The 27,152-nt window shown below is 52.7% G+C and overlaps 2 protein-coding genes and 1 long non-coding RNA gene across 4 annotated transcripts in view; 1 reads left to right on the top strand and 2 right to left on the bottom strand.

The window, feature by feature from the left end:
• Window positions 1–1,091: 1,091 nt before the first annotated feature.
• Window positions 1,092–15,991, bottom strand: ORAI2 (ORAI calcium release-activated calcium modulator 2). Of its 2 annotated transcripts, none has more exons than XM_023246676.2 (3): window positions 15,860–15,991; window positions 9,103–9,390; window positions 1,092–4,369 (listed from the first exon to the last, which is right to left on the bottom strand). In XM_023246676.2, the coding sequence occupies exons 2-3, from the start codon at window positions 9,325–9,327 to the stop codon at window positions 3,830–3,832; spliced, it is 765 nt and encodes a 254-aa protein (XP_023102444.1). In that variant the 5' UTR covers window positions 9,328–9,390; window positions 15,860–15,991; the 3' UTR covers window positions 1,092–3,829. The 2 variants fall into 2 exon arrangements, with proteins under 2 accessions (XP_023102444.1, XP_023102443.1); XM_023246675.2 differs by lacking the exon at window positions 15,860–15,991 and adding an exon at window positions 12,591–12,747.
• On the top strand, window positions 12,809–16,095 carry LOC109495152. The gene is made up of 3 exons (XR_002150399.3): window positions 12,809–12,977; window positions 13,109–13,265; window positions 15,885–16,095. It is a non-coding gene; the product is annotated as an uncharacterized LOC109495152 (long non-coding RNA).
• Window positions 16,096–21,482: 5,387 nt separating this feature from the next.
• The window catches only part of PRKRIP1 (PRKR interacting protein 1), a 32,905-nt gene continuing 27,235 nt past the window's right edge, over window positions 21,483–27,152 (bottom strand). Inside the window, exon 6 of the mRNA XM_045048042.1 lies at window positions 21,483–21,971. Within this exon, the coding sequence (XP_044903977.1) occupies window positions 21,862–21,971 (110 nt within the window). The 3' untranslated portion in view covers window positions 21,483–21,861. The remainder of the gene's footprint in view (window positions 21,972–27,152) is intronic.

Raw genomic sequence — 27,152 nt, 5'->3', positions numbered from 1 at the left:
TCCAGAGTAAGCCAGGGAGAGCTCAGCTGATACTCCTCAGCCTGGCTTGTTTTGAAAGATGTTAAGGAAGCTCAGGGCCATTTGCTTGTTTGGAGCTGGGGGCTGGGAGACGCTGAGCTCTGTCCAGGAAGCATCCTCTGGGTTATCCCTGTTGAGATGGATATCCCTGTTTGTACCGTCCCCAGTAACCGTGGGGGCGCTGGAGACATCGGGGTTGGAAAGCGGGTTCAGCAGGTTCTAAAAGGGTCTAACAAGGAATCCCGGCTCGGTCCTGTGCCACTCACCCCGCTGAGCCCCTACACCTGGCTCTGTGGACCCTACCTCTCCACCTACTGGGGGCAATGAGTCAAGACTTCAATGAGCCTTCTATGGGTTGGCCGCACTCACTAGGAAATGGTCCATGGAGTGGGCTCACTGGACACAGGCTTCTTTAGACCCGGGGGGCCTTGGAAGTCATCCTCCCGAGCTGCAGCGGCAGGGCCCCCCTCGGCTGGCAGAACCTGTCCATACAGCAGTGTTGGTTGCTTTCCACACCTGATTCCTAGGAGCCGCTAGGTTCAAGGGCCTGCAAGTTAAAAATAATACAAGACATCTTTTCCTAGGTGGAGGCCTCCGTGGAAAACAGTTACAAAACAGAATGGGAGCTTCCTCATGAGTGTCACTGGGCTGTGGGAGGGATTCCTGCTGCCTGGCTGGCTGGACCCCGCAGCCACAGGTACCTGGGATGGAAAAGCCGCCGTGAGACCACAGCTTCAGCGGCTCCCCAGCGTTTTCAACTGGGGGATCCGGGGACCTTCAAACCGACCCCTTCAGCACTTAGCCCTGAGGCCGTCTCTTGCTGTGTTTCTGGAAAGGGAGAGCCCGCTGAGGAAGGGAAGCAGCAGAGATGCCCCATTCTCCCGGGGCCCCGCCAGAAGGAAGCCTTGCAACGTGCCCGGGTCCAGGTCCCCCCACTTGTCCACTCCAGAAGAGTCCGCCGCCCTGGTCCGGGGAGACACATGGCCGGCGACCAGCGATTAGGAAGAGGCAGGAGGGGCTTCAGGAGAAGCAGTCTTCCAGGATGCATCAGACACTAGGGGAGAGCCAGGGGCTTCATAGCTTTACCTGTTTATTCAGCTCACTCCAGGGCAACTGTTTTAAAAACCCACACGCGGGACGGGGGTTATGTACACCGCACGTGATCTCCGCAGCGTCATGCATAATGAGTCAATCAGCGCAAGACGGAACAGCCGCCGACACCCGGGCTCACGCGGTTTTAGCCTCAGCAGGCTTTCCTAGAAGACACTAGGATACGTCCTGCCCTCGCAGTTTCTAAAATAGAAACACCTGGAGTTTTGAAACTTCTGGTCAAGGTATGAAATGGAGACCGTGTTCCGCTCTGGAAAGGGCCCCAGCGTACCTGTGGGGGAGGCTCCGCTCAGAGGAAAATAGGGCAAGCCCACGCAGGCTCCGGGGCGGCCTGCGTGGCCTCACCACCCGGCGGCCGCTGCACTTGGAACGCTTCACAATCAGGTTAAGCCTCCAGAAAGTGACTTTCTAGTTTGTAATGTGCCTTCCCCTCCGCCCAACCCACCCCCGCTGAGTCGTGTCTGCAGCTCCAAATAGCAGCTGGTCCCTCCATCTCCCCAGAAGCTCTGGGGCCACCAGGAAGGTTCCCTGCTGACCACCAGTCCCCAGACCATGGTCCTCTCTGTCCCCACAGAAATTCCTCTGCTTGCCCCCTGCCTCTGGGAGCTGGGAGAACGCTCTAGATGAAAGAGAGCAAGAATTACACTCTTCCAATCATTGTTAAAAATGAGATGTGGCACCTTTCCTGCCCATGTTCCAGTCACAGGTAACCCAGTGTGTAGCCCTGTGCGGTCAGGCCTGAGGCTCTGCCCATGGAGCAGGCATTAACAGCTGGCTCCTAGCTGGAACCGGGGGGTGCTTTCTAGTCTTAGGAGCTTGGCACATCTGGTGCACTTGGGGCGGAGGCACCAGATGGCCCAGGACAGTGAGGCCAGCATGGCCCCTCCCAAAAGGCCCAGGCTGGAGGAAGGGCCTACTGCCCACTCCCAGCCGTGGGGAGAAGCCAGCCTGTCTTGTCCAGGACAGAGTGGCTGTCTTACAGAGACGCAGACACAAAGCAAATACACAGTAAGGCAGACAAGCCTTTTCAACAAGGCCCCAAGAAAGAACAGACATGCACCAGAGAGCAAGCAAATTAACGACAGACGTCTGCAGGATGCAAGGAACACGCCCTTTGGAAGATGCCAGGCTCTTGTCCAGGCTCCCACAATGTCCCGACTTAACAACGGTTGATTCTCGGCACAGCTCCCAGGCAGCCCCTTGGCATTTTGGTTACGTGTTAAGGTTTGTGTCCTCAACAGTGTGTCACATTCCCAGCAACCTCCGCCAGGCCAGCCAGGATTTCTTGGTGTGGGCGACTCAGACCCCACAGAGAGTAAGCTGTCCACAGAAATGCCATCAGAGCATGATGTCCGAGGACTATGAAAACAAAAGTCTCCCTCTCTAGGTGGCTGTTGGCCAGTGTGGTAAGCCTGGTTTTTGAAAGCAGCTCAGGATGTGGCATGCTTCCCCCTGAGCTGAGCTGTAGTATGTATGTGCATGACCCAAGAACATGGGCTATGGTCTAATGAAAACAGCAGAACCCACGCTGCACAAGGCCCGGGAAATGTAGGAGCTGGGCCCCTGCGTGGGGCTGGGAGGACTGGGGGTTGCTGCAGGGGAGCACTATATGGGGATTCGCCTTCCATTAGAAGCGGGACCCGCATTTGGCCAGGGCCGGCCAATGGCCTTGTCTAAACAGAAAGTCCCCCAGGCTGCCCCCTCCCGCCTCCTGGGGTCACAAGGCAGCAGGGAGACAGGAAGCAGGCTCTGCTTCCTGAGCAAGTGACTTTGGCAGCCATAGCCTGGAGAGGCAGCTGACTTGGGCTCCAAGGCCATTTTGTAGCCCAAACATGGAGAACTCTGGACTTGAGCCCTTTCCCCGATCCAGTGGCTTTGTTGGGTCATTGTGACTGGGCTCCAGGCTGGCTAGAGAGAATTTGAGCCCAGTGTGCCTCAGAGCACCCCTCAGTTAAAAGTCTCCTCAAGGGCCTTTCACACGGGATGCCCACAGACGTGCCTTGCCAGCCCCAGCAGGCCTCCATCCTTGGATGTCTTCCCAGGGGCCTGACAAGTCTGATGGCCGGCTGAGCACCGGCAGCACCAGCTGAGCAGACCCGTGCTCCAGGTTCCCGCCCTCCTCCTGTGAGCCAGGCCACTGATTCCCCCCAGGGCAGCAGAGGAAACCACCAGGCAAAGCTGTGGGTCTGTACCCCATCTCATCAGACACCCAGCCGCCAGGAGACCCACCTCACGTGTCACCGGGCAATCCCTTCTCTGAAACTCTCTGCCCTCCCCTTGCTCTCCCACCTCTGCTGGCCGCCTGTTCCACGTGTCTGAGATTGCCCTTGCCCACGACGCCTGGGTGCTGCCTGGAGCCCTGTCCCCTGCCGCAGAGAATCCCCAGGCCCAAGGACTCAGGTTTTTGTTTTTGTTTTTTGTTTTTTTTTTGTTTTTTTTTTTTTTGCTCTCAGCTCTTGGCAACAGAGTCTCTCTTTTAACTACAGATTTCCACTTTCTGCGGGAGCATCATCCAGCCAGGTTCTCCGACATGAAGACAGGGACGAGACTTTGGTCTGGAACTTTCTGGCAGTGCGTAGGCAGCCTTGTCAGGAATCCCCACGTTCCCGTGTGATGCTCCCCAGAAGGCAAGCAGCTCATTGCTGGCTCCCGGGGGGTGGGAGGGTGGGGGCTGCTGGCCTGTGCCCGGGGCGCCGCGCCCTCACACGACCTGCAGGCTGCGTTCGTGCCCGTCCAGCTGCACCTTGAGCTTGTGCAGCTCCTCGATCTCGCGGTTATGCCGCTCGGTTTTGTGGCGTACCAGCGAGCGGTAGAAGTGGATGGTGAAGACCACAAAGATGAGACCTACGGGCACCATGATGATGGTGGACACGAGCGCGGCCTGCCAGCCCGTGTGGCCGCCGGGGCCGGGCGGGGGGCCGGGCTGGCGCCGCGCGTCCACGGGCAGGAACTTGATCCAGCAGAGCAGCACCACCTCGGCCAGGAAGAGCAGGATCCCCAGCACGGTCGAGAAGCCCCAGGCCAGCTCGATGTAGGGGTGCATGCGCTCGTGCGGGGACTCGCTGATGGAGTTGAGGTTGTGGATGTTGCTCACGGCCTCCACGTTGGGCAGGATGCACGTGCTGATGAGCAGGGCAAAGAGGTGCACGGCCACCAGCACCGTGGTGCAGGCACTGAAGGCGATAAGCAGCGGCCGCGGGTACTGGTACTGCGTCTCCAGCTGCACCTCCACCATGGCCACCTGCAACGCAGAGCAGGCGAGGCTGGGCCGGGGTGCCCGCAGCCGCCCCCCCACCTCCCCGTGCCCGGCCCACTGGGGGCAGAGGGCTCCCACCTCACTGTCCACATACTTCCAATTCTCCTGTTTTCTGATGAGCTAAAGGACACATCTCACTAAGGAAGAATCCAGAAAATGCAGGGGAGATTAAAGCACAAGGTGGGGGGTGGTGGGGCTCACCCCCCGGGGGGGCCCTCCCAGCCCAGAACTAAGAGTGTACCTGGGGTACCTGGGGTACCGAGCTCTGAACCAGCAGGCTACCCTTCCCTGGGAACAGGTGGCTTTGCTGCTGACTTAGCTGCAAGACAATGGCTGTTTTTCAAAAACTAAAAGCTAACCTTTCAAAAAGTAAAAAAAAAAAAAAAAGAAAAGAAATCATGGAGGCTCCCGTGGGTCCCCAGGTTCCCAGACTCGGAGGTGCACGCCCAGACAGCCTCACACAGGCCACAGGGTGCAGCTCACAGCCCTAGAAGCCCCGGGGGAGAAGCCCGCATCTCAAAGGCCAGGAATGGAAACAAAAACGAGGGCAACGGTGAGGGGGGGAGGCTGTGGGGAGGGGGCTGGGCTGGGAAAAAAGCTGAGTCATCAACCGCAGTCACAGGAAGCCCGGGCCAATAGGTAATGCCTGAGATGGATAAATCGAGAAACAGCAGTCTGGAGAAAGTTTTTCAGAACGAAGAGCCTGAGGGCGCCGCAGCTAGCCGGGGGTGGGCAGCCAGGGTTGCTGGGGTGGCTTACCTGCCCTGCAGCAGCACTTTGGTTTTAAACTGCAAGCACGTATTCATTTTGATAAAATAAAAAAGACTTTTTTAATTAAAAAAAAATTAACTTATTTTGAGAGAGCGAGCACAAATGACGAAGGAACAGAGCAAAAGGGAGAGAAAGCCCAAGTGGGGGAGGAACATACAGGGAGGGGGACAGCGAGAATCCCAGGCAGATTCCACACTGTCAGCGCAGAGCCCAATGTGGGGCTCGAACCCACGAACCATGAGATCATGACCTGAGCCGAAACCAAGAGTCAGACGCCTAACCGACTGAGCCACCCAGGTGCCCCAGACAAAAAAAAAAAATTTTAATCCATGACCCCGAGATCAAGAGTCACATGCTCTACCAACTGAACCAGCCAGGCGCCCCAAAACTAATTTTAAATAAAAGGGAAAAAAGACCCACAGAGGGAACCAGAAGCCCCAGCCTAGCACTGTAGTAGTGAATGTCTACAGCCAGTCAGGCAGGATTTGCTCACCACAGGCCCTAAAGGGCATTCACACTACAGGCCGGGCAACGTGGCCCTCCCCCACTTCCCCCAGGGCAGACCCTCCCCCACTTCCCCCAGGGCAGACCCAGGCTACCGAGAACTTCTCCCTCTGTGCCCTGGCATTCCCCTGCCCCTCAGCACAGTGGACCACCCCCAGCGGATGGTGCAGTCCAGGCCTGGCAAGGACTCCGGGGCTCACCAAGGGTCTTCTCCCAGGTGCCCACAGGTAAGAAACCAGACCAGTCAAGGAAGGGGGACGGGGAGGCAGAAAGAGAGAAGCCAGAGGAAGGCTTCTCCACCCACTGCGTTCGCTTCCTAGATCCGAGCCATCTTCTGTTTTTACATTTTTACAAGAAAGACAACTTCACAACTTCTAGCAAGTCCTGCCTCCTAGAGTGAGAGACTCATCCTTTCAGCACAGATGGAACATTTGGTTGGTAAAAAGAAGATACGGCAGTGCCAGTGGACCACAGCTGAACAGAAACTCAGAACTGACCACTGCTCCATACAGTTGCCATAGGACACGCGTTGAGGGGGTGGTCTTTTCTCAGTGACCCCTGTGGCCTGGGCAGGCTCTCATTACCACAAAGGACACGGCTCAACAAAAAGGCGTTGTAAAACACAGAGGGCATTGAGGTAAGAAACAAAGATAATTAAAGGGCCTGCAGTAGGAAAGCTGTTTTGTTCAGCCTCATGGAGAGAAAAGGCCGAAAGGCCATTTTTCAATGTGTTTATGCAAAGATTTTATGAGGCGGCCACGGTTCACTGGCTCTGTGTGTTAGCAGAAGGATAAACATGAACAAACGGGCTTAAGGTTAGGCATAAGTGCTCGCTGTGGGGCAAAAGAACAGCTTTGCAATTCTAATCGGGGACACCTAGCAAACGGACTCTTCACTTTTTCTTGGCCCGCCCTTGTTCAGCCATGGTTTCCACTGTTGAGATCCTATCCGATGATCTGTGTTGGTCTTTTTTCTCGCAAGCTGCTCCACAGTCTGAATAGTTACCTGGCCTGCAGGTGGCGTGTTAATCTAGTGGGCCCACTGCTGCTTTCCCACCCCTGGTTCTGCTGCTTTCCAGTTTTCACCATCACCACTGAATGTCCGGTGCGTATTAGGCCGTGGCCGCCCCCATGAGAGGAACCTTCTAGAAGAGAAGGTGAGGGCACCGCATGGCTTCTGAAGTGTATCCCAGGTTGCTTAAGGAAGCATTTGCTGGTAGAGGAGTCGCCCCATAAATGTTGAAGAAACGAACGACTGATCACTGGCAAGTGTGACTGCCATTGCCGAGCTAAGGACAGACAGCAACCTGCAGGATGCATCCAGGCCCTGCCATCCTTGGTCTCTGCCTGCGGTCACTATCTTCAACCTAAGACCACTTCGTACCCCCGCGGGCCGCCGGTAAGTGTCAGACTAGTCCTCCAGAATTCGATCTAGGTTTTAGAACCTTATGCACAGGGCCTTTAAACAAGCAGTTTGGGAGGCTTCAACTTGGGTGAGCCTTTCGTTGGCTGGGGAAGACCGCGAAGCTTCTCAGAGTTTGGAGATCTGAGTGTTGGGAAGGCGGGGGTCTAAGAAGACAGCTGCAGACAGGAAGTGACTTCGGAGACCCGGGCCCCGCGCACAAAGGAAACTGTCTTACTGCATCACATCACACAGCACTTCTCACAGTGTGTTTTCCAGAGTTAAAAACACAAGTGCGAGCCAGACAAACCTAACCTGAGACTATAATTCTGCCATGTGGAAAACAAGCCTTCATAGAGTCGTTTAAACTTCTTACCCGCATTCCGTACAATTAAGCTTGAGAAAACATTCTATCTTTTGCATGTGATGGAAACCACAGGAAGAAAATAACTATATGCCAAAGTTGTGCATCATATGATTTTATGCTTTTGGTGTTATGTTAAAAATAAATAAATAACACAATACAACACATAAATAAAGCCCTTGCTTTAAACTACTGACCTGGGGGTGCCTGGGTGGCTCAGTCGATTAAGTGTCTGACTCTTAATATTGCCTCAGGTCATGATCTCACGGTTTCTGGGATGGATCCCCGAGTGGGGCTCTGTGCTGACGGACAGCATGGAGCCTGCTTGGGATTCTGTCCCTCTCTGCCCCTCCCCCGCTTGCATGTTTGCTTTCTCTCAAAATAAACATTAAAAAAAATTTTTTTTTTTTTAATTTTTTTTCAACGTTTTTATTTATTTTTGGGACAGAGAGAGACAGAGCATGAACGGGGGAGGGGCAGAGAGAGAGGGAGACACAGAATTGGAAACAGGCTCCAGGCTCCGAGCCATCAGCCCAGAGCCTGACGCGGGGCTCGAACTCACAGACCGCGAGATCGTGACCTGGCTGAAGTCGGACGCTTAACCGACTGCGCCACCCAGGCGCCCCTAAAAAATTTTTTTAAAGGGGCACCTGGGTGGCTCAGTTGGTTAAGCATCCGACTTCAGCTCAGGTCATGATCTCACTGTTCGGAGTTCGAGCCCGGTGTCAGGCTCTGTGCTGACAGCTCAGAGCTTGGAGCCTGTTTCAGATTCTGTTTTCCTCTCTCTCTCTGCCCCTCCCCTAATACTCTCTCTGTCTCTCTCTCAAAAATAAACTTTAAAAGAAAGGGGGGGGGGGAGGTGCCTAGGTGGCTCAGTCAGTTAAGCATTTGACTTTGGCTCAGGTCATGATCTCGCGGTCCGTGAGTTCGAGCCCCGTGTCGGGCTCTGTGCTGACAGCTCAGAGCCTGGAGCCTGCTTCGGATTCTGTCTCCCTCTTTCTCTGCCCCTCCTTCACATTCTCTCTCTATCTCACTCTCAAAAATAAATAAATAAACATTTAAAAAAATTTTTTTTTTAAAAGAAAAAAATTATTTCCACTCAATGGAGAATAAAGAGGGGTGGCCCTCCCTGCGTTCTCACTCTGAATCCTGGCATCTTCACCTTCTGGGACAATTCCCTGAAGGGATGTGAGTCAGGGACTTTGGAGTCAACAGGTGACATGGCCCTTCTCAGGGCCCGCAGTTTGGCCCAAGACTGACTCCTGTGCTGGGGAATGACTCAGAAGGAAGGCAGTGGCCTGGCAGCCAGGAGTCAGGTCAGAGGCTCTGCTTCGTCACCCCAGAGGCCACATTTGGGGGGCATCTGCGTCCTGAGTTGGGCCAAACTGAGCAAACCCCAATCATTGCAAGAGTCCTGCTCAAATCCTTCAGATTTTCCAAAGTCTTGAGGGGTGCCCAAGGTGGGAGCACACAGGGGGTACTTCTCTCCCTGCATACTGAAGCTATTTTGATTACTCTCAACCTCCTTGCCAGGTAACTGCTTGGGGACCATCCTTGGCAGCCAGCCTGTCTGCCAGTGGGGCCTAGAGGGAGGGCTTTGCTCCCTGAAGCATCATAGCATCTCGACAGCAAAAGCCCATTTTGCAGGCCGCGTTCCCCACCACGTGTCTGCACTCACCATGGCGAAGCCTGACAGCAGGGCAGAGGTCCGGCTGGAGGCCTTCAGCTTGGCTCTGCTCAGGTAGAGCTTCCTCCAGGAGAGCGCCTGCACAGAGTGGTGGTTGGACGTGACCAGTTCCAGGTAGCTGCGGCGGACCCAGTCCCGGTAATCCATGCCCTTGTGGCCGGGTTCAGAGCAGGCAGGAGTGGAGGGGTCCACAGGCACGTTGAGCTCGGCGCTCATGGTGGGAGCCAGGCTGGGGGCAGGAGGCAGATACTCTCAGGCATCCCAGAGGGTTCCCGGGACCTGGAAAAGCCAGAAGCCAAGCAAGTTGACCTTCTCTGGGACCTGCTGTCTATACCTGACACTGGGGGGTAGTGGGAGTATGGGACCCTGATCCCTAACACAGGACCGTGGGGACCATCTGTGGGAGAGGAGGGTCAGGAGTACACTTCCAGGAACCACCACAGTGTCCACTGTGCCTCCCTCCACAAAGCTAGAATCCGGCCCTCCATCCCTATGTTAGAAAGGCTCCAGTCAAATGTGGGTGAATGGAATTCTAAGGTCAGCCCCAAAGCACCTAAGGAACCTTCCAATCTGTTGCTATCCTCAGGGAATAGGGAGCTATAGCATTTACAGAGACCCTAGGACCTAGTGGCTAGGCCTGGATTTTAATCTACCATGTGATCTTGAGCACGACATCTGAACTTTCTGACCTTGTGCATCTTCAGATGGGGGACATCCCCACCCTTACAAGGCTCTTAAACAAAATAACAGACCCAAAGACTCAAAACTGCTTTTCAGTGTCTAGGGTCCAACCACAAGAAGAAAAAAATAATAATTCCCAACAGCAGCTAATTTCTCAAATCCAATTTAAATTTTAATCAGCGCAGTTCACCCCCCAAAATACTTGGCTCATATAACTGAAGGAAAAGCCACATCCAGGCTGCGGTGGAAACCCTGAGCAAAAGGAAAAGCTGAATCCACCAACTGACATGAGCACATGTTACAGAGAAACGGAGACCAGAGACCTCTGCGGTCATCCCAGGTAGATATCAGGTTTGACAATAACACGGAATGAAGATCAGAAGGGCCGATCTGTCAAGACTTGTGAATTTAAACCCAAATCTCCACTAATCCAAATAGGGGATTGGCGGTCTCATGTGGCCCAAGGGACCGGCCCGCGCAGCAGCACGCCAGGATCGGTTCTAATTAATCTGCAGGGCAGACTTCAAGGGCATCGGCACCTCGCGGCTCACTTGGCATCAGATGTGAACTTGTATGTTCAGGCCCGCATAGGCCCCACAAAAAGCCAATTTAAGGCTATTACAAACAGATCAGTGTTTCTAGGTCCCAGGGAGCAGAGCTGGGGGGTGGGTGGGTGGTATAAGGGGTGTTTACCAGGGTCAGTGGCTGTGGAAACGCCCCAAACTTGATCTGTCCAAACCAATCTCTGAAAGGGTTCTATGGGAGGGTCCTAGAGGTGGAGAACAGCTCTCTCTTTTGGGGTGCCTTCCTCTTTGTTCTCTACTAGGCTGCAGAGGTACAGCTTTTACTGGCCAACAGGACCCTGGGGAACAGTTCTGTGTTCTCCTATTTCTGCCAGGGGATACCAATTACTAGGTCGTTTCTAGGAAAGTTGGCTTGGGAGCCCTGGTCACTGCCCCATGCCCCTGTCTGCAGCCAGAAGCATTGCTTTCCAGCTCTTCAATCACTGGACCGTCCCTTCCTTCGGGGAGAATTAAGAGAAACGTTGCTCACTAACTAATCCATTGGTTAGCACCAAATAATTCAGAATGGCATCATTTGGAAACTGACTTTTCCTCTTTTCTTTATCCATACATAACAGAAGCCAGCCAACAGGTATGAGGAAGACAGCATATGGCAGGTGGATGGGTGAAAGGCACAACCTTTGCCCTCACAGAGTATCCATCTCTCCATTCTCCATCCAAAAGACACTTCTTACTGAGCTTTAAGGTCAGACTGCATTTGGTACTTAGGCATCAGAGATGAAAACGGTGAGGATCCTGTGAGTTGGGTGGGGAAGCAACATAAGGGGGGGGGGGATTTTCACCCAATGAGCTAAATGCTGCTTTCGTGGAGGGGGTGTGAGGCAGGGAGAAGGTCCCTGCTAGGGAGCAAGGACAGGAGTCAAGGGCATAGGTAGTAAAGGCAGTACTTGCAAAGAGGGACCCTCCCTCAAAGACGAGATTCTGCCCTCATGGGAGGGTTCTGAGAGGCAAGGGACGTGGCAGGAAGGCTGGCTGCAGAGGGAGTCAGGGAAATGTAGGTGGAAAGCAGGATGTGGTAAGTGTGTGGAGCCAGGCAGCCCAGGCAGTGTGACCGTGCTGGACTCTATGGTGGTGCCAGGCTGCAGGGGCTTTGAAGGAGCTAGTGAAGGGAGCAGCAGCCTGGGGTCGGTGTGGTCTGGGTGGTTGTCCGCTGAAATGTTTGGCTGCCTGGGAGGAGCAGGAGGACCTGGTTGCCTCCATAGGGTGAAAAGACAAGCCCAGGGGCCATTGGTGGGCCTGGGCTGGGCTCAAGTTGGAGGGTGCAGAGGGAGGGCTTTGGGGGCCATGAGGGCTGACGCTGGCCTCTGGGTAGTGCCCGGGCAGTCTTGGCCCTGCAGATGTCCTCTGAGTGGCAGGGAGTGGAAGGAAGGGCAGGCTGTCCATCTGCTTGGAGCCTGGGTCTTGAGGCAGGCCTGTGGGTCCTGGAGATAGAGAGGCCACTTCCTGCTGAAGGAGTAGCCTGGACTGGATTCATATCCCACCCAACCGTCCCAGTCCAGGTGTCCTACCTTCTGCCAGGCCTCCTCCCCCTGCCCCAGGAGAGGCAGAGTTCTCACACTCTGGGCTGGGGTAGCGGTGGGGTGGGACAAGATGAAAATTGACATCTCTGTCGGGTGACAGAGGCTTCAAAGGATGCCCTCCTGGCTAAACTTCACGGAGGCTTTTTTGTTTGTTTTTTATATGTAAGGAGCAGTCAGAAAAAAAAGCTCTTGAAGAATAATGGTGTCTCTAAAGATGAGCTATTTATTCTCCTTGGCAGGCCTGCCTGAAACATTTCTAGGCGGTAGGTTTGGGGTTTGCCTGTCCTAACTTCCTTTAAACATCTGGGGCATGAGCAATGGCGAGTCTGACTCTGTCACACCCGCGCGGGGCGGGGGCGCAGGGGCTCCCGCAGCCTCCACAGGGTTCTCCCAGAAGCGTCTACCTGTATCTCTGTCCCTTCCCCTAGGAAAGCCTCAGTAGAAGCAGGACCCGCACTCGGCCCCTGTTCTGGCCTTCCAAGTCTTCTCAGCGCCGCACTCCTCCCAAGGATCCCTTAGGGTTGGGGTCACCTGGCCACCCTCCAAATCCGCAGCCACCCCATCCCAAACCAGCCCAGGAGAAAGCCCACCCCCTCCCCCGCGTCGAGTCTCCCATTGCAATTTTGGTCCCCCAACAGGGCGGGGTACCCCCCCCCCCCCACTCCGCCAACTGCCCCCCACGGCCAGCACTCACCGAGCTGCCCTGCCTGCCGGCCGGCTCCGCTCCCTCAGGCTTGTGGCATGCGGCGTGGCCGTGTTGCCCTGTGGCCCCGTGGCCCGGCCGGGGCGCTGAGCACGGCCCCCTCCCTCCTTCCGTGCGTCCCGCCGGGTCCCCCCCTCCCCGGCCCCGCCCCCGCGGGCTGCCCCACCCCCGCAGGCCACCGCAGCCGCTGCCAAGGCAACGGCGAGCCGCCGTCACGTGGCTGGCCCTTGGGGGCGCTACGGACCACGTGATCTGGCTGGCCGGGAGGGGAGGGGAGGGGCGGGACTCGCTGCCCCTCCTGCCTTACACCCCGGCTTCGGGGATCCGTTCTAGCCAGGACCACCCGGCCGGAAGCCGGAGAGCGGAAACCGGTAAAAGGTGCGCATCTCTCCCGTTTCCCCGGCGGGCGTGCCGTGGGCCACAGTGCACTCGGATTGGCGCTGCCGCGAAGGGGGCCGGAAGCCTGGGCATCCCTCGCTTTCACCATCCTCCCTTCCTTTTCCCCCCAGCCGCGCGGGCGCCCGGCCCTGACGATGGAACACAGGACGATGTGGTAGCGCTTCTCTGGGTCCCTGGATCTGGACAACAGGTCCAGGACAGAGTGAGAGCCCTGCTCGGCCCGAGTGCGTGGGTCTGAGTAGAGGAAGGGAGCACAGAATCCCCAGGGTGAGCCGCAAAGGATGCCCAGGACTGGCTGTGGGCCAGGTGGAGGGCTGGGGAGAGACTAGAAGGGCACGCCCCGTGGGGAGAGGGAACAGGTATCCCATTACCAGGCCACAGGGCGGGTGGGTGTGAGGTGAGTGCGGTAAAGGGCTGGAAGGTGAGGCTCTGTTTGGTAAGGGTTCAGGCAGCCACACCCGCTCGCCAGGGTGGACCGTGGCACTCCGTAGAGGGTGCAGGAGCTGGTCAGGTGGTCATCCGCCGCACCCCCTACCCACAGGCCCAGGGAGACACTTGGGGTCCTAGGCTGGGTGCAGCTTGCTGGGCCCCTGATAGACCTCCACCAAGCTGTTATACTGAGATCTAAAACAGGAACGTTTTTCAGGAAGTGCACACGATAAGAGGCAGGATGGGTTCGTATCAACCCCTGTGCCAGAGGGCCCCTCACAGTCCTTCCTCACAGTCCTTCCTGCGTGCCCTACATAGGATTTTTCCATCTGTCACAACATCATCTGACAGTGACACATTTATCCAAATGAAAGAAAAATTCCACTCGTGTCAACCAGTCCAAGTTTTCTGACAATTGTAAGAGGAGAGGTTAACGGATGTCAGGCCAAATCCATTAATCTCTCAAGGCGCATTTTAGAGGCCATTGCTGAGAGCCAGAACGATACCTTTTAATCCAGGAAGACACTTAAAAACAGACCACAGCATAGGGAAATCCCAGGGTCTGATTACCGACCTTCCCCCATCAACACACACACATTATAGATGGCTATAGGAAAGAGATCATCTGAATTTCACAGGACAAAATCCTCAAAAAGCAATAGCTCTTTGTAAAATGATGTGGAAAACAGGAAGACGACACTTTGTAAACTAGAGTAATTGCATCACAGATGAACATTCTTTCCACAACAGAGTCACTTGCTTAAGTTTTCACCGTTGGAGTCTGATCTGACTGCACATCCTTTAGAAGGCTTTCGGTACTAGTCAGTGATGCCTCCACCCTCAAGCACATTTATCCAGCATGTCTGGACAAAAGGAAAATCTAAGTCATAATTACCTGTGCTTTTCAGAGTCCATTTCCTAACCAAACACAGAAAATGGCTCCCCCCCCCCCCCCCCACCTAGACGAGTAAGGAAGGTGCTGGCACCATGCTGAAAGGTGGTACAAATTACAATACTAATAGTTGGAGGGCCCCTCAGGTGCACAGGTAGTTGAGGGTGAGTTACGCAGAAGTGAGGGAAAGGCCCACAGGGACCAGCCACCCAGTTGGGATGTCTGGGTGACAGTCTGGGCTGTGATTTCCCTAGCTGTTTGGCCATGGCAAGTTGCTCCCTTGCCCAAGGCCTCAGTTTGAAAAAGACCAATTCTTGGAGGCACATCCCGGGGGCCTATCGCGTTCATCTTCCCCATCAATGCATACCTTTATTCAGCTAAGACTGTGGCCCTGCTGTCCCCTTCCCTGAGTCTTCTCATCCAGAGGGCCTCTTAGCTGCCCTGGACTATGTAACCAGTCCGGACAGTTCTGTCCCCTTGGCCATATGGCCGAGTCCTCGTCACTACCCCTTATGAGATCTTCAGTTCCCATCTCTCACTTTCTGACCCTTTCTCACCCAGTCCTCAGCCGACCACCTCGCTTCCTGGACTCTGCTGAGACCCGCTTTTTGCCCCCAGCCTCCTTTCTGACTCAGCCTGAGCCCTCGCAACCTCTCCTTCCGCCACGTTCCACTTCACGCCCAACTTCTCAAGTGACCTGTCCTTACCATCTCCTTCTCGGCCCCTCTGCAGCTGCCTGCCAGCATGGTGCTGACTCTGGGACAGATGTCAGCCGTGCCCTTTTCTGTCTTTGGGAACCCGTCGTTCCAGCTAGAAACATCTCTTTCCTTGTTCTGGTGACCTCACCTTTTTTTTTTTTTTTTTTTTTTTTTAAACCTCTGTGCAGTCTCCTCCTCTTCTGTCCCCTGGATGTGGATGTCTCTCCACGTTCCCCTGACTGGTTTCACCCATTCCCCTTGTGCCAAGCAGCCTGTTGACTCCAAATGGTCACCCCAGCCTGGCAGGGCGTGGCCCAAGGGCCCCCACCTCACCATGCTCACAGCCGAATGCCCCATCTTCCCTCACATGCCTGCTCTACGCCCTGGGTTACCTGTGTCAGGCCCTCCCAGCAGCTACGCAGCTGGTGACATTACAGATCTGTCATTAAGGATTACTCCCATCCCCATCCAGTCCTGTGAAGTCTCCCATTTGTCTCCACAGGTCTCAGACTAATTCAGGCCCTCGTCACCTCTGCACTGTGTTACTGCAAGTGCCTTCCACCTGTCCCCTTCCCATCTAATCTGCACACTACAAAGTGGAAAATTCCCGTCTCTCCCCTGCCCCCACGGAGCCCTTCAGTTTTCCCTGGGGCCTTAGATCAACTCCAGTCCCTTCACCTAGTGACTGAGGGCCATGACAGGGCATCTGCTTCTCCTCGGCTTGGTTTCTTAGAACTCCTGCATTACTGGGCTACCCAGGAGCTCAGCTCAGACCTGCCCTCATCCCCGAGGCCTGGGTCACATGCCACGCTGTACCCTGTGCTGTGTGCCACTGTGCTGACCTTTTTCTTGTCTGTGTCTTATCAGATCTGGAGCTCCTTAAAGGCAAGGCCTGTGTCTTGCTCACCATCGTCCCCACTGCTGAGCCAGGTACACTCAGGAAACCTTCAGATTAAGCTTTCAGTCGTGTTCAACAATTTGCTATATTCTGTGGAAAAAGAAAACTGCTTCAGGACTTGCGCCGGGGTGTTCTCTTGACCGAAATGTATTAAAATACGGTAATGGTAGCTCACTTTAATCAAGTGTGCCAAAGACTAAACATAAATAAACTTCCACGGGGGAGGAGAAGGCACACCTGTCCTCACAACTCTCCTTCCATGCAGCCTCGAAACTGATGTAGCGATATTCCCATTCCCAAAAGCAACATCGCTCCTCTAACTCAATTAAGGAACACGCTTTTTCCAGAAGGGTTAATGTTGAAAACAGGAGAGTAAGCTAGCAACAGTCCTTGAGAGGTTAAACCAGTGTTTCTGAAGGGGGGCCTGTGGCAGAATCTGCTGGGGTGCCTGTCCCAAATGCCTGAGCTGCCACGAGGTGGTCTCTGGGGCGCCCAGATGGCCCAGGTGGTCGGGGAGTCCAGATGTCAGAGGTGGGCTCCGCGGTGGCCGGGGCCGTGGCACCAGTGGCCTCTGGCAGACACGACCACGTGCGCCTGTTCAGGCTCTTCCTGCCGTGGCGGCCATTTTTCCGGTATGAGCAACTTCCCCGCCTGCTTTCCGTCACAGATCTGCTCAGTCACCCCTCATTTATCGAGCACCCGTGGTGTCTCGGGCACTGTGCTGGCACTAGAGGTACAGCAGAGGACAGAACAGGCAGGTCCTTGCTCTCGTGGTGCTCTGAGGTGGGGAGGGGAGGGGTGCTAGTGGGGCAGGGTACAGACCAGTAAACGAGATGGATGCTAGGAAGAGAATGGAACAGAACAGGGTGGGCGGAAAGCTGAGGTCCGACAGCACAGGAAGAGGCAGAGCAAGAGGGGAGTGGGGTACGGACCCGGGCTGAGGCTCCAAAGGGAACCTGAAGCCACAAACCCAGAACACATCAGCGAGGATGGTATTTGAAGCCTGGGTCAGGTTAAGATCTCCTGGGGCCTGGGTGTCGATGACAAAAGGCAGCGCACTGGGTCACCCAAACATTTAGAGTTTGAGCAGAGAAGCCAGCCAGGGAAAGGCAGGAAGAAAGGCAGGAGGCAGCACTGTCAGAGATGCTGAGAGTTCAGGCTTCTCTACTGTGCAGATGCCTCCACGGGCTGGATGTGGTGAAACTGAAGGCTTTCAGTTTGGGGGTGAAACCTTGCAGAGGCGGAAGAACTCTGGGATTTGGGCTGAGAAGGGAGGAGATAAATGGCGTGGTAGGTGCAGGAGAACCTGGAGCTTTGCTCTGTTGCCACAAATGGGAGACCCCAGAACTGCTGGAGGTTGTTGGGGTGGGGGTGGGGTGGGGTGGGGTAGGGGGACAGTGGCTCCAGCGACAGGGAGGGCGACCAAGGCAGGTGTGTGAAGTCCTGGAGCATGAGAGCTTGGCCTGAACTCCTGCTCTCTCTGCTCTAAGAGAGCTACTCGCTGAAGGGGGAGGTGCTGTAAAGGCACCTTTCAGATGGTGGGAGATGAGCCTGTTCGGGAAGACCTAAGGATGGGTGGGGGGGTGCCGGTTCCCAGGTGACACCTGTGGTCTTGCATGCCAAGCGGGACTGAGGAGTTCAGCTCCTGATGCCCAGTGAGATAAGTACCGTTCACGCAGGGAACACACCAGTCAAGTCCAATCCCCTGCATTAGCAAACACCACTCTCTGGAAGCCCAGGCTCTCTCACATTTGACACATACACAGCCGGTTCTCATTATTCCTGGTAGTTCCATTCTGCAAAGTCACTGTGAGCACTGAGTGTTAGTGACTGCCCGGCCGCTGCCATCTGGGGAAACATGGGACTTGGTCACGTCAACTGATCAACACATAACCTTGTTTTATGTGTTTGTTCAAAAGCACTCCTGGTTGGGGGTGGCTGGCTGGCTCAGTCAGCAGAGCACGCGACTCTTGATCTCGGGGATGTGAGTTCAAGCCCCACACTAGCTGAAGAGATTAAGAATAAACTCTTTAAAAGATAAAACTAAAAAAGCTTTCATTTATATTGATTAACAACAAACTTGCAGCCAACAGCACTATAACTCATGCCCGGACAAAGCTTACGTAAGGAAAGCACATCCTGGCCTTCTTGCTCTTAGGACACTAGACAAAATACTTTGAGCACTATGCTTCGGGGCCGTTTTAAAAATGGCAAAATCGGGGCGCCTGAGTGGCTCAGTCGGTTAAGTATCCGACTTTGGCTCAGGTCATGATCTCGCGGTCCGTGAGTTCGAGCCCCGCGTCGGGCTCTGTGCTGACAGCTCAGAGCCTGGAGCCTGTTTCAGATTCTGTGTCTCCCTCTCTCTGACCCTCCCCCGTTCATGCTCGGTCTCTCTCTGTCTCAAAAATAAACATTAAAAAAAATTAAAAAAAAAAAAAGCCAAAATCAAGAAAAAGCCAAAAAAACTGTTACTAAATGATGTGTTTGAGCTGAACAAGAAAAACAATGTTTTTTCTTGAACTCAGCTGGGAACAGGGCATTAGGCAACTCCGATTTCTCACCACTCTGTGCCTGCAAATGACCAGAGCACCATGAGTACTGATCTTAGGGTTACAAATAAGTGTTAGTGAACAGGAGACTTCACAAACAGAACCTGTGAGTGGGTAAAGGGCAACTATAATTTTTTTAAATGTTTATTCATTTTTGAGAGACAGCATGAGTAGGGGAAGGGCAGAGAGAGAGAGGGAGACACAGAATCTGAAGCAGGCTCCAGGCTCCGAGCCGTCAGCAGAGCCCGATGCGGGGCTCGAACTCACAAACTGTGAGATCATGACCTGAGCCGAAGTCAGACGCTTAACTGGCTGAGCCACCCAGGCGCCCCTGGGGGGGCAACTGTATTTAAAATTATCATATATAATCACATGTACGTATGTGCAGGCACGCACCAGGAGGTTACTAAAGAAGCAGCCTTCCTCATCAGGGAAATATAAATCAAAACCACACTGAGATACCACCTCACGCTGCTCAGAGTGGCTAAAATGTACAAATCAGCAGACTATAGATGCTGGAGAGGATGTGGAGAAACGGGAACCCTCTTGCACTGTTGGTGGGAATGCAAACTGGTGCAGCCACTCTGGAAAACAGTGTGGAGGTTCCTTAAAAAATTAAAAGTAGATCTACCCTATGACCCAGCAATAGCACTGCTAGGAATTTACCCAAGGGATACAGGAGTGCTGATGCACAGGGGCACTTGTACCCCAATGTTTATAGCAGCACTTTGAACAAAAGCCAAATTATGGAAGGAGCCTAAATGTCCATCAACTAAGGAATGGATAAAGAAATTGTGGTTTATATACACCATGGAATACTATGTGGCAATGAGAAAGAATGAAATACGGCCTTTTGTAGCAACGTGGATGGAACTGGAGAGTGTGATGCTAAGTGAAGTAAGTAATACAGAGAAAGACAGATACCATATGTTTTCACTCTTATGTGGATCCTTAGAAACTTAACAGAAGACCAGGGGGGAGGGGAAGGGAAAAAAAAAAAGAGAGGGAGACTCTTAAAAACTGAGAATAAACTGAGGGTTGATGGGCGGTGGGAGGGAGGGGAAAGTGGGTGATGAGCACTGAGGAGGGCACCTGTTGGGATACGCATCGGGTGTTGCATGGAAACCAATTCGACAATAAGTTTCATATTAAAGAAAAAAAAAAGCGGCCTTCAGCCTATAGCTCTGGCACTAAGAGAGCAGTGCACGGGCACCCCTTGTCACTAGGTCCGGGCCGCACACAGCGTCTCCCCAGAGCAGCACAGTGCTGTGGTGCAGGGGCTAGAATGGTGGGTTCTGGAGTCACACTGCTGGGATTCAAATGCCAGCTCTACGCTTACTGGCTGGGTGACCTGGGCAAGTTTCCAGACCTGTGTTCATGAATCTTGTCTGGTAAACCTATAAGGCCATCTAATCGGACAGAGTATTCTAATACGAGTACGTTGGCTGGCGCAGGGCTGTCTCGTTAAGTGCTCAGTAAGTGTGGGGAGGAAGTCCGAATTCCTGTACCTGAGGTTTCCTGACATGACCAAGTTATGCACACCTGCGTCGATCAATTCCAGAGTTTTCTCCACCCACAAGCCAATGAACGAGGACATTACTGAATGATTCTCCCCTCATCATGGTTTTTTTGAGGCGGGGGGGGGGGGTGTCTCTCTCTGTATCTCCCACTCCATTCTCAATGATGACACCTAACTGTTTTCTTTTCTCAAACAATACACCGAAGACCAAAAGTCATTCAACCGAAGGTATGACGGCACCTTAAAAATCGCCAGAAATTGCCACAGACATTTCCTAGCTAAACATCCTCTTCTGAAATGCAGTAAAGGTGCAGAACATAAACGTCCAGTCTGGCACCCTGTTACCTGCTCTGGCACATGCCGCCCCATCCAACACAATCTGCTCTGCTGTGTCACTAAGCTCTTGACCAGGTGAACCGGGCAGAGGTGGTGTCAGAACTGGAATCCTTAGGTCTTTGGGTTCCAAGCTCTGGCACCCTCGACAGCTCCAGGGCAAGCGAACACCCACAAGATCCAGGCTGCAGATTTAAAGCGAGAGTTGTGACACACATCTTGTGGGGAGATAAGGAGACCAATGGCTCAAAGACAGTAGAACAAAAAACCAGCACAGAACTAACCAGCCAGTTCCTGATGAGAGAAACACAGGTTCCAAACGTACAGCCACGGGGCATGCCCATTTATTAGGGCTGATTTTCCATTTCAGCTTCCTGGGAAAGAAAAATTCCTGTGGCTTGAATTGCTTAAAGGACAGAAGTTATCACAGATGTCGCCCGGCTCAGGGCGGGGCTGGGAAATCCATACCGCAGAAATGAAAAACAAGTAGAATGTTTCTTAGTTTCCCTTCACTCAAAACCACTGTATTTTTAATTCTATCAAACTCCATAAAAGGCACAAAATATACTTAGAAACTTGGAATTGGAGATAAATCATCCAAAAAGTGAGCAAAGGCTCTCATTCACACCATCTCTGTCCCTCCCGCTGGCCTGAAAGGCTGCCCCTGGACACCTCCCACTTTACTTAGCCCCCCTTTTCTGCAGGATGAAGACACAGCTTTTGGTTACCACCCTTCCCACCCCCACCCCCCCACTTCTGGTTGTGCCAGGACTCCCCATACTCTGCTCTGGTTCAGCCCAGCCTGGATTCTCAACCTGCTTATTTTTCTTGTTTCCCTCAAAGCTCTCTTCACACTCCAAGTCACCCTTCCTATGGCTCGGCCCCCTGGTTAAGCCCCCCATCTCCCCTTGCACACGTGCGGGGCTTCCCGATTCACACCTGTGGACAGGGGGCAGCCGGGTGGCAGCACGTATCACAGGGTACAGTCTGCCCCGCAGCTGAGGGAAATGGCAGTCAAGCACCCTGCGGTGCACCGTTGGCCCCAGAGCCAAGGCCATTTCCTTCAGCGTGGAAAACAGGTCCATGTTACAGGACCATCCCTGTCACACCATGTCCCAGCCTTCCCTATAGCTTCTGAACAACATTTCACAGGTCTGAACAAAATCTAAGATGTTTCTGCTCTTTACTAAACATTTCTTTCACAGAAGCCTAAACTCATCACTGTCCAAATAGCAGAACAGGGATCAGGGGCAGAAGGTTACACATCTTTCCCATCAGCAGGAACATGAATGAACTCTGCTTGGCAGCCCTGAGTGTCCAAGAGACAGTGTCCAACAGACGGTCCTCTCTGTCCCACAGGCTCAGAGTCCTGCTGACAGGTGGGGCTGGGAATGATCAGGAGGGGATCCCACTTGCTTCTCTCCAGCAAAGCGTTGGGAGGGAAACTGAGTTGAAACACACATTCCTTTTCCCTCGGGTTGTGTGGACAGTTTCCTGAGGTCACAGCATGGGTTAGGCCGCAGAGAGTTGCTACAGCAAACACTGTCATCGACCCATGATGAAGCTGGGCTGCTCCTCCTCCTCCTCCTCCTCCTCCTCCGTTCCAGACGCTTCCTCGGAGCTACTGGATGGCTGCTCCTGGGACTGACCAGATCCTGTAATCACATGACATTTGATTAGAGACATACAAATTCACCCAGAGAAGCAAAGGGCACTTTAAAAATGGAGGAGCACTGAGGAAAAATTAGGATCTACAGTTTGCTCTAGAACAATGCAGAGCTTAGGGGCACCAACCCCTCACCCCCCACAGTAAAAAATCCTTGTATAACTCTTGACTCTCCCAAAATGTAACTATTAACAGCCCACTGCTGACCAGAAACCTTATCAATAACGTAAACAGTCCATTAACATATTTTGTATGTTGGGGCGCCTGGGTGACCCAGTCAGTTGGGCGGCCGACTACAGCTCACGTCATGATCTTGGGGTCTGTGAATTGGAGCCCCACATCAGCTCTGTGCTGACAGCTCAGAGCCTGGAGCCTGCTTCGGATTCTGTGTCTCCCTCTCTCTCTGCCCCTTCCCTGCTTGCTGTCTCTCTCTCTCAAAAGTAATAAATATTGGGGCGCCTGGGTGGCGCAGTCGGTTAAGCGTCCGACTTCAGCCAGGTCACAATCTCGCGGTCTGTGAGTTCGAGCCCTGTGTCAGGCTCTGGGCTGATGGCTCGGAGCCTGGAGCCTGTTTCCGATTCTGTGTCTCCCTCTCTCTCTGCCCCTCCCCCATTCATGCTCTGTCTCTCTCTGTCCCAAAAATAAATAAACGTTAAAAAAAAAAAAAAAAAGTGGGGCGCCTGGGTGGCGCAGTCGGTTAAGCATCTGACTTCAGCCAGGTCACGATCTCGCGGTCCGTGAGTTCAAGCCCCGCGTCAGGCTCTGGGCTGATGGCTCAGAGCCTGGAGCCTGTTTCTGATTCTGTGCCTCCCTCTCTCTCTCTGCCCCTCCCCCGTTCATGCTCTGTCTCTCTCTGTCCCAAAAATAAATAAACGTTGAAAAAAAATTAAAAAAAAAATTAAAAAAAAAAAGTAGTAAATATTAAAAAAAAAATTAAAAAAAATTTTGTATGTTACGTGCATTGTATACTGTATTCCTACAATAAAGTAAGCTAGAGAGAAAAAATGGTATTAAGAAAATACATTTATAGTGCTGTACTGTAAAAAAAAAAAAAATCCATGTCTACATGGACCCACGCAGTTCAAACCCAGGTTGTTCAAGGGTCAGCCGTAGTTGTTCCCGTACAGTAGAGCGAGGGGCCAGAGGGGGTCCTCATGTCCATCAGTCCCTCATGCCACTTTCGGGTATAAAGGGTCAGTCACAGAACTACTCTTCCACTGCTGGCAGGTGGATCTCATCCTTGTGAAGAAGGTCCAGGAGCATCCATAAAGAGAGCCCAACCCCCCATCTAGTGGGCCTCACTGTCTTTTTTTGAAAGGCAATTCCTTTTAAGGTATTATAAGGTATTTATTTAAAAAAATTTTGGGGGCGCCTGGGTGGCTCAGTCAGTTGAGTGTCCGACTTCGGCTCAGGTCATGATCTCGCAGTCTGTGAGTTCGAGCCCCGCGTCGGGCTCTGTGCTGACAGCTCAGAGCCTGGAGCCTGTTTCAGATTCTGTGTCTTCCTCTCTCTCTGCCCCTCCCCCACTCATGCCCTGTCTCTCTGTCTTTGTCAAAAATAAATAAACATTAAAAAATTAAAAAAAAAAAGTTAATTGCACATTATCATTTAAAAAAATTTTTTTTTAACATTTATTTATTTTTGAGACAAAGAGAGACAGAGCATGAGCAGGAAAGGGGCAGAGGAAGGGAGACACAGAATCCGAAGCAAGTTCCAGGCTCCAAGCTATCAGCACAGAGCCTGATGTGGGGTCGAATTCACAGACCACAAGATCGTGACCTGAGCCAAAGTTGGACGCTTAACCGACTGAGCCACCCAGGCGCCCCATAAGGTATTTTTTTAATTTATTTTTTTAATTTACATCCAAGTTAGTTAGCATATAGTGCAACAATGGTTTCAGGAGTAGATTCCTTAATGCCCCTTACCCATTTAGCCCATCCCCCCCTCCCACAGCCCCTCCAGCAACCCTGTTTTTCTGCATATCTAAGAGTCTCTTATGTTTTGTCCCCCTCCCTGTTTATACATTATTTTTGCTTCTCTTCCCTTATGTTCATCTGTTTTGTATCTTAAAGTCCTTGTATGAGTGAAGTCATATGATATTTGTCTTTCTCTGACTGACTGATTTCACTTAGCATAATACCCTCCAGTTCCATCCACGTAGTTGCAAATGGCAAGATCGCATTGTTTCTGATTGCCGAGTAATAATACTCCATTGTATATACAGACCACATCTTTATTCGTTAATCCATCGATGGACATTTGGGCTCTTTCCGTACTTTGGCTACTGTCCATAGTGCTGCTATAAACATTGGGGTGCATGTGCCCCTTCGAAACAGCACACCTGTATCCCTTGGATAAATACCTAGTAGTACAATTGCTGGGTTGTAGGGTAGTTCTATTTTTAGTTTTTTGAGAAACCTCCATACTGTTTTCCAGCGTGGCTGCACCAGTTTGCATTCCCACCAACAATGCAAAAGAGATCCTCTTTCTCCGCATCCTCGCCAAATGTGTCATTGCCTGAGTTGTTAATGTTAGCCATTCTGACAGGCATGAGGTGGTATCTCTTTGTGGTTTTGATATTTATTTCCCCGATGACGAGTGATGTTGAGCACTTTTTCATGTGTCAGTTGGCCATTTGGATGTCTTCTTTGGAGAAGTGTCTATTCATGTCTTATGCCCATTTCTTCACTGGATTCTTTGTTTTTTGGATGTCGAGTTTGGTAAGTTCTTTATAGATTTTGGATACTAACCCTTTATCTGATATGTAGTTTGCAAATATCTTCTCCCATTCCATCGGTTGCCTTTTAGTTTTGCCGATTGTTTCCTTCACTGTGCAGAAGCTTTTTATTTCGATGAAGTCCCAATAGTTCATTTTTGCTTTTGTTTCCCTTGCCTCCGGAGACGTGTTGAGTAAGAAGTTGCTGCGGCCAAGATCAAAGAGGGTTTTGCCTGCTTTCTCCTCGAGGATTTTGATGGCTTCCTGTCTTACATTGAGGTCTCTCGTCCATTTTGAGTTTATTTTTGTGTCTGGTGTAAGAAAGTGGTCCAGGTTCATTCTTCTGCATGTCGCTGTCCAGTTTTCCCAGCACCACTTGCTGAAGACACTGTCTTTCTTCCATTGGATATTCTTTCCTGCTCTGTCAAAGATTAGTTGCCCATACGTTTGTGGGTCCATTTCTGGGTTCTCTATTCTGTTCCGCTGATCTGAGTGTCTGTTCTCGTGCCAGTACCATATTGTCTTGATGATTACAGCTTTGTAATACAGCTTGAAGTCTGCCTTTTTATATGCCCCCCGCCACCCAGGTCTGTCAACACGGCAGCATGATGTCCCCGGCCAGCCCTCTAGCATTTAACACTAGGCTGACAATGCTCCTGTGGAGGTCTCAAGCTCTCACTACAGTCCACAAAAGGATTCGAAAACTGTGTAGCAGAGGGCTCTGCCCACAACAAACAGGCCAGCTTCCCTGCTCTTCCCACAGACCCAGAAACCTTCTCTCTTGACACTCCACGTGCAGCTCTGAATTCCAGTGCTTCCCCGGCACGACTGCCGGTACCCACAGTGCAGCTGAGCTGGCCGACAGCAGAGCAGAGAGACAACTTATTCCCAACTCCTCCTCCTCTCTCCTCTCCGCGGGAGCAGGGCAGTGGGCGAGAGCTGGAACAGCAGAGCCAGGGCCACCAAAGCAGCCGGGTCCTCCAGCCCCTTGCGGGCACAGTGGGCTCCCCGGGCCCGCCTACGGACCTCCTCCCTGCAGACGCACAGGAGCTCAGCCCAGCACCCCCAGAGCACAAGGCACCCGGAGCTTTGCTACGCTGTCATCACCGCATCAGACAGAGAGCTTCAAGGCAGGAGGTGTGGGGTGCCCAGGACACAGCAGAGCCTACGATTCACCTGCACACCCTGGGACGCGACACTAAAGAGCACTCACGGCAGTGGGTGGAAACCTCTCAGATTTAATGACTTTCGGGTATTCCTCCTCCTCCTCAACCTCCTGCCGAAAGTACAAACAGTGAGCACGGAACACCTCGCCACGCAGCGCCTTGCTTCACTCTAACAGAAGTCTCTGGACAAGTCCCACGACAAGAGATCCAGTTCACGGATGAGGAGTGGGGTTCAGAGAGATTAAGTAACTGCTACTCAGCGTGTCATAATTGGTAAGACCCAGGCCTCTAACCTGACTGATTCTCTAGGACTCGGCCTACCTTGCATGCGCAAGTGCACAGGGAAACTGAGGCAAAAGCATAACGAGAAGGAGACAGGAGTGAGGTGAGCACACTGAGTGGACAAGCAGGGTGTGGTCTGTGGTCTGTGACTGGAATACCAGTCAGCCTTAGAAAGGGACATTGTGACGCCTGACAGAAAACTTGAGGACACGACATTAAGTGAAATAAACCAGAGAAAAAGATACCTCTGGGTCCTCTTCTGTGAGGTGCTCACAGTAGTCCAATTCTCGGAGATGAGAGTAAATGGGTGGGTGCCAGGGGCTGGCAGGAGGGAGAAGGGGGAGTCAGGGTTGAATAGATACAGTTCCCGTTTCACAAGATGAAGAGTTCTGGAGACGGATGGCGGCACCATGAGAAAGTACTTAACACCACTGAACTGGTTAAGATGGTAAATGTTAAGGGGCGCCTGGGTGGCTTAGTTGGTTAAGCATCTGACTTCGGTCACGATCTCACGGTTTGTGAATTCGAGTCCTACCTTGGGTGAGCTTGGGCCCTGCTTCTCTCTCTCTCTCTGCCCCTCGTGGGGTTCTCTCTCTCTCTCCACCCTCACTCACTTGCACACTCTCTCTCAAAAAAAAAAAAAAAAAAAAAAAAAAGGTAAATGTTATTTCACCATAGTTAAAAAAAAAAAAAAGAGAGAGAGGGAGAGACGCATACCATGGAAAGACGATGAAAAGCTAGAGATGGACTGAAAACCCGGCTCTGAGCCCCAGATGCTACCCCTCAGCTCTCTGAGCACAGCACTCAACGGAAAAGGACGTTATTTCTATGGCACACGGCGCGATGCCTACAAGACCTTGGGCACTCGGTCTCCACCCTGAAGAACAAGGAGGCAGAGTCTTTGCCGCTTGTAGCCCCTTCCCCACATACCAGCTGGGAGTCCTGCTCTAGAACGTGGGCTCCAACGCGGAGCCCATATTCTGTCCGTCTCAAGGTTAAGAACCAC

The sequence above is a fragment of the Felis catus genome, chromosome E3, assembly GCF_018350175.1.
Source record: "Felis catus isolate Fca126 chromosome E3, F.catus_Fca126_mat1.0, whole genome shotgun sequence".
NCBI lineage: Eukaryota > Metazoa > Chordata > Mammalia > Carnivora > Felidae > Felis > Felis catus.
This window is presented reverse-complemented; position numbering and strand designations above follow the sequence as displayed.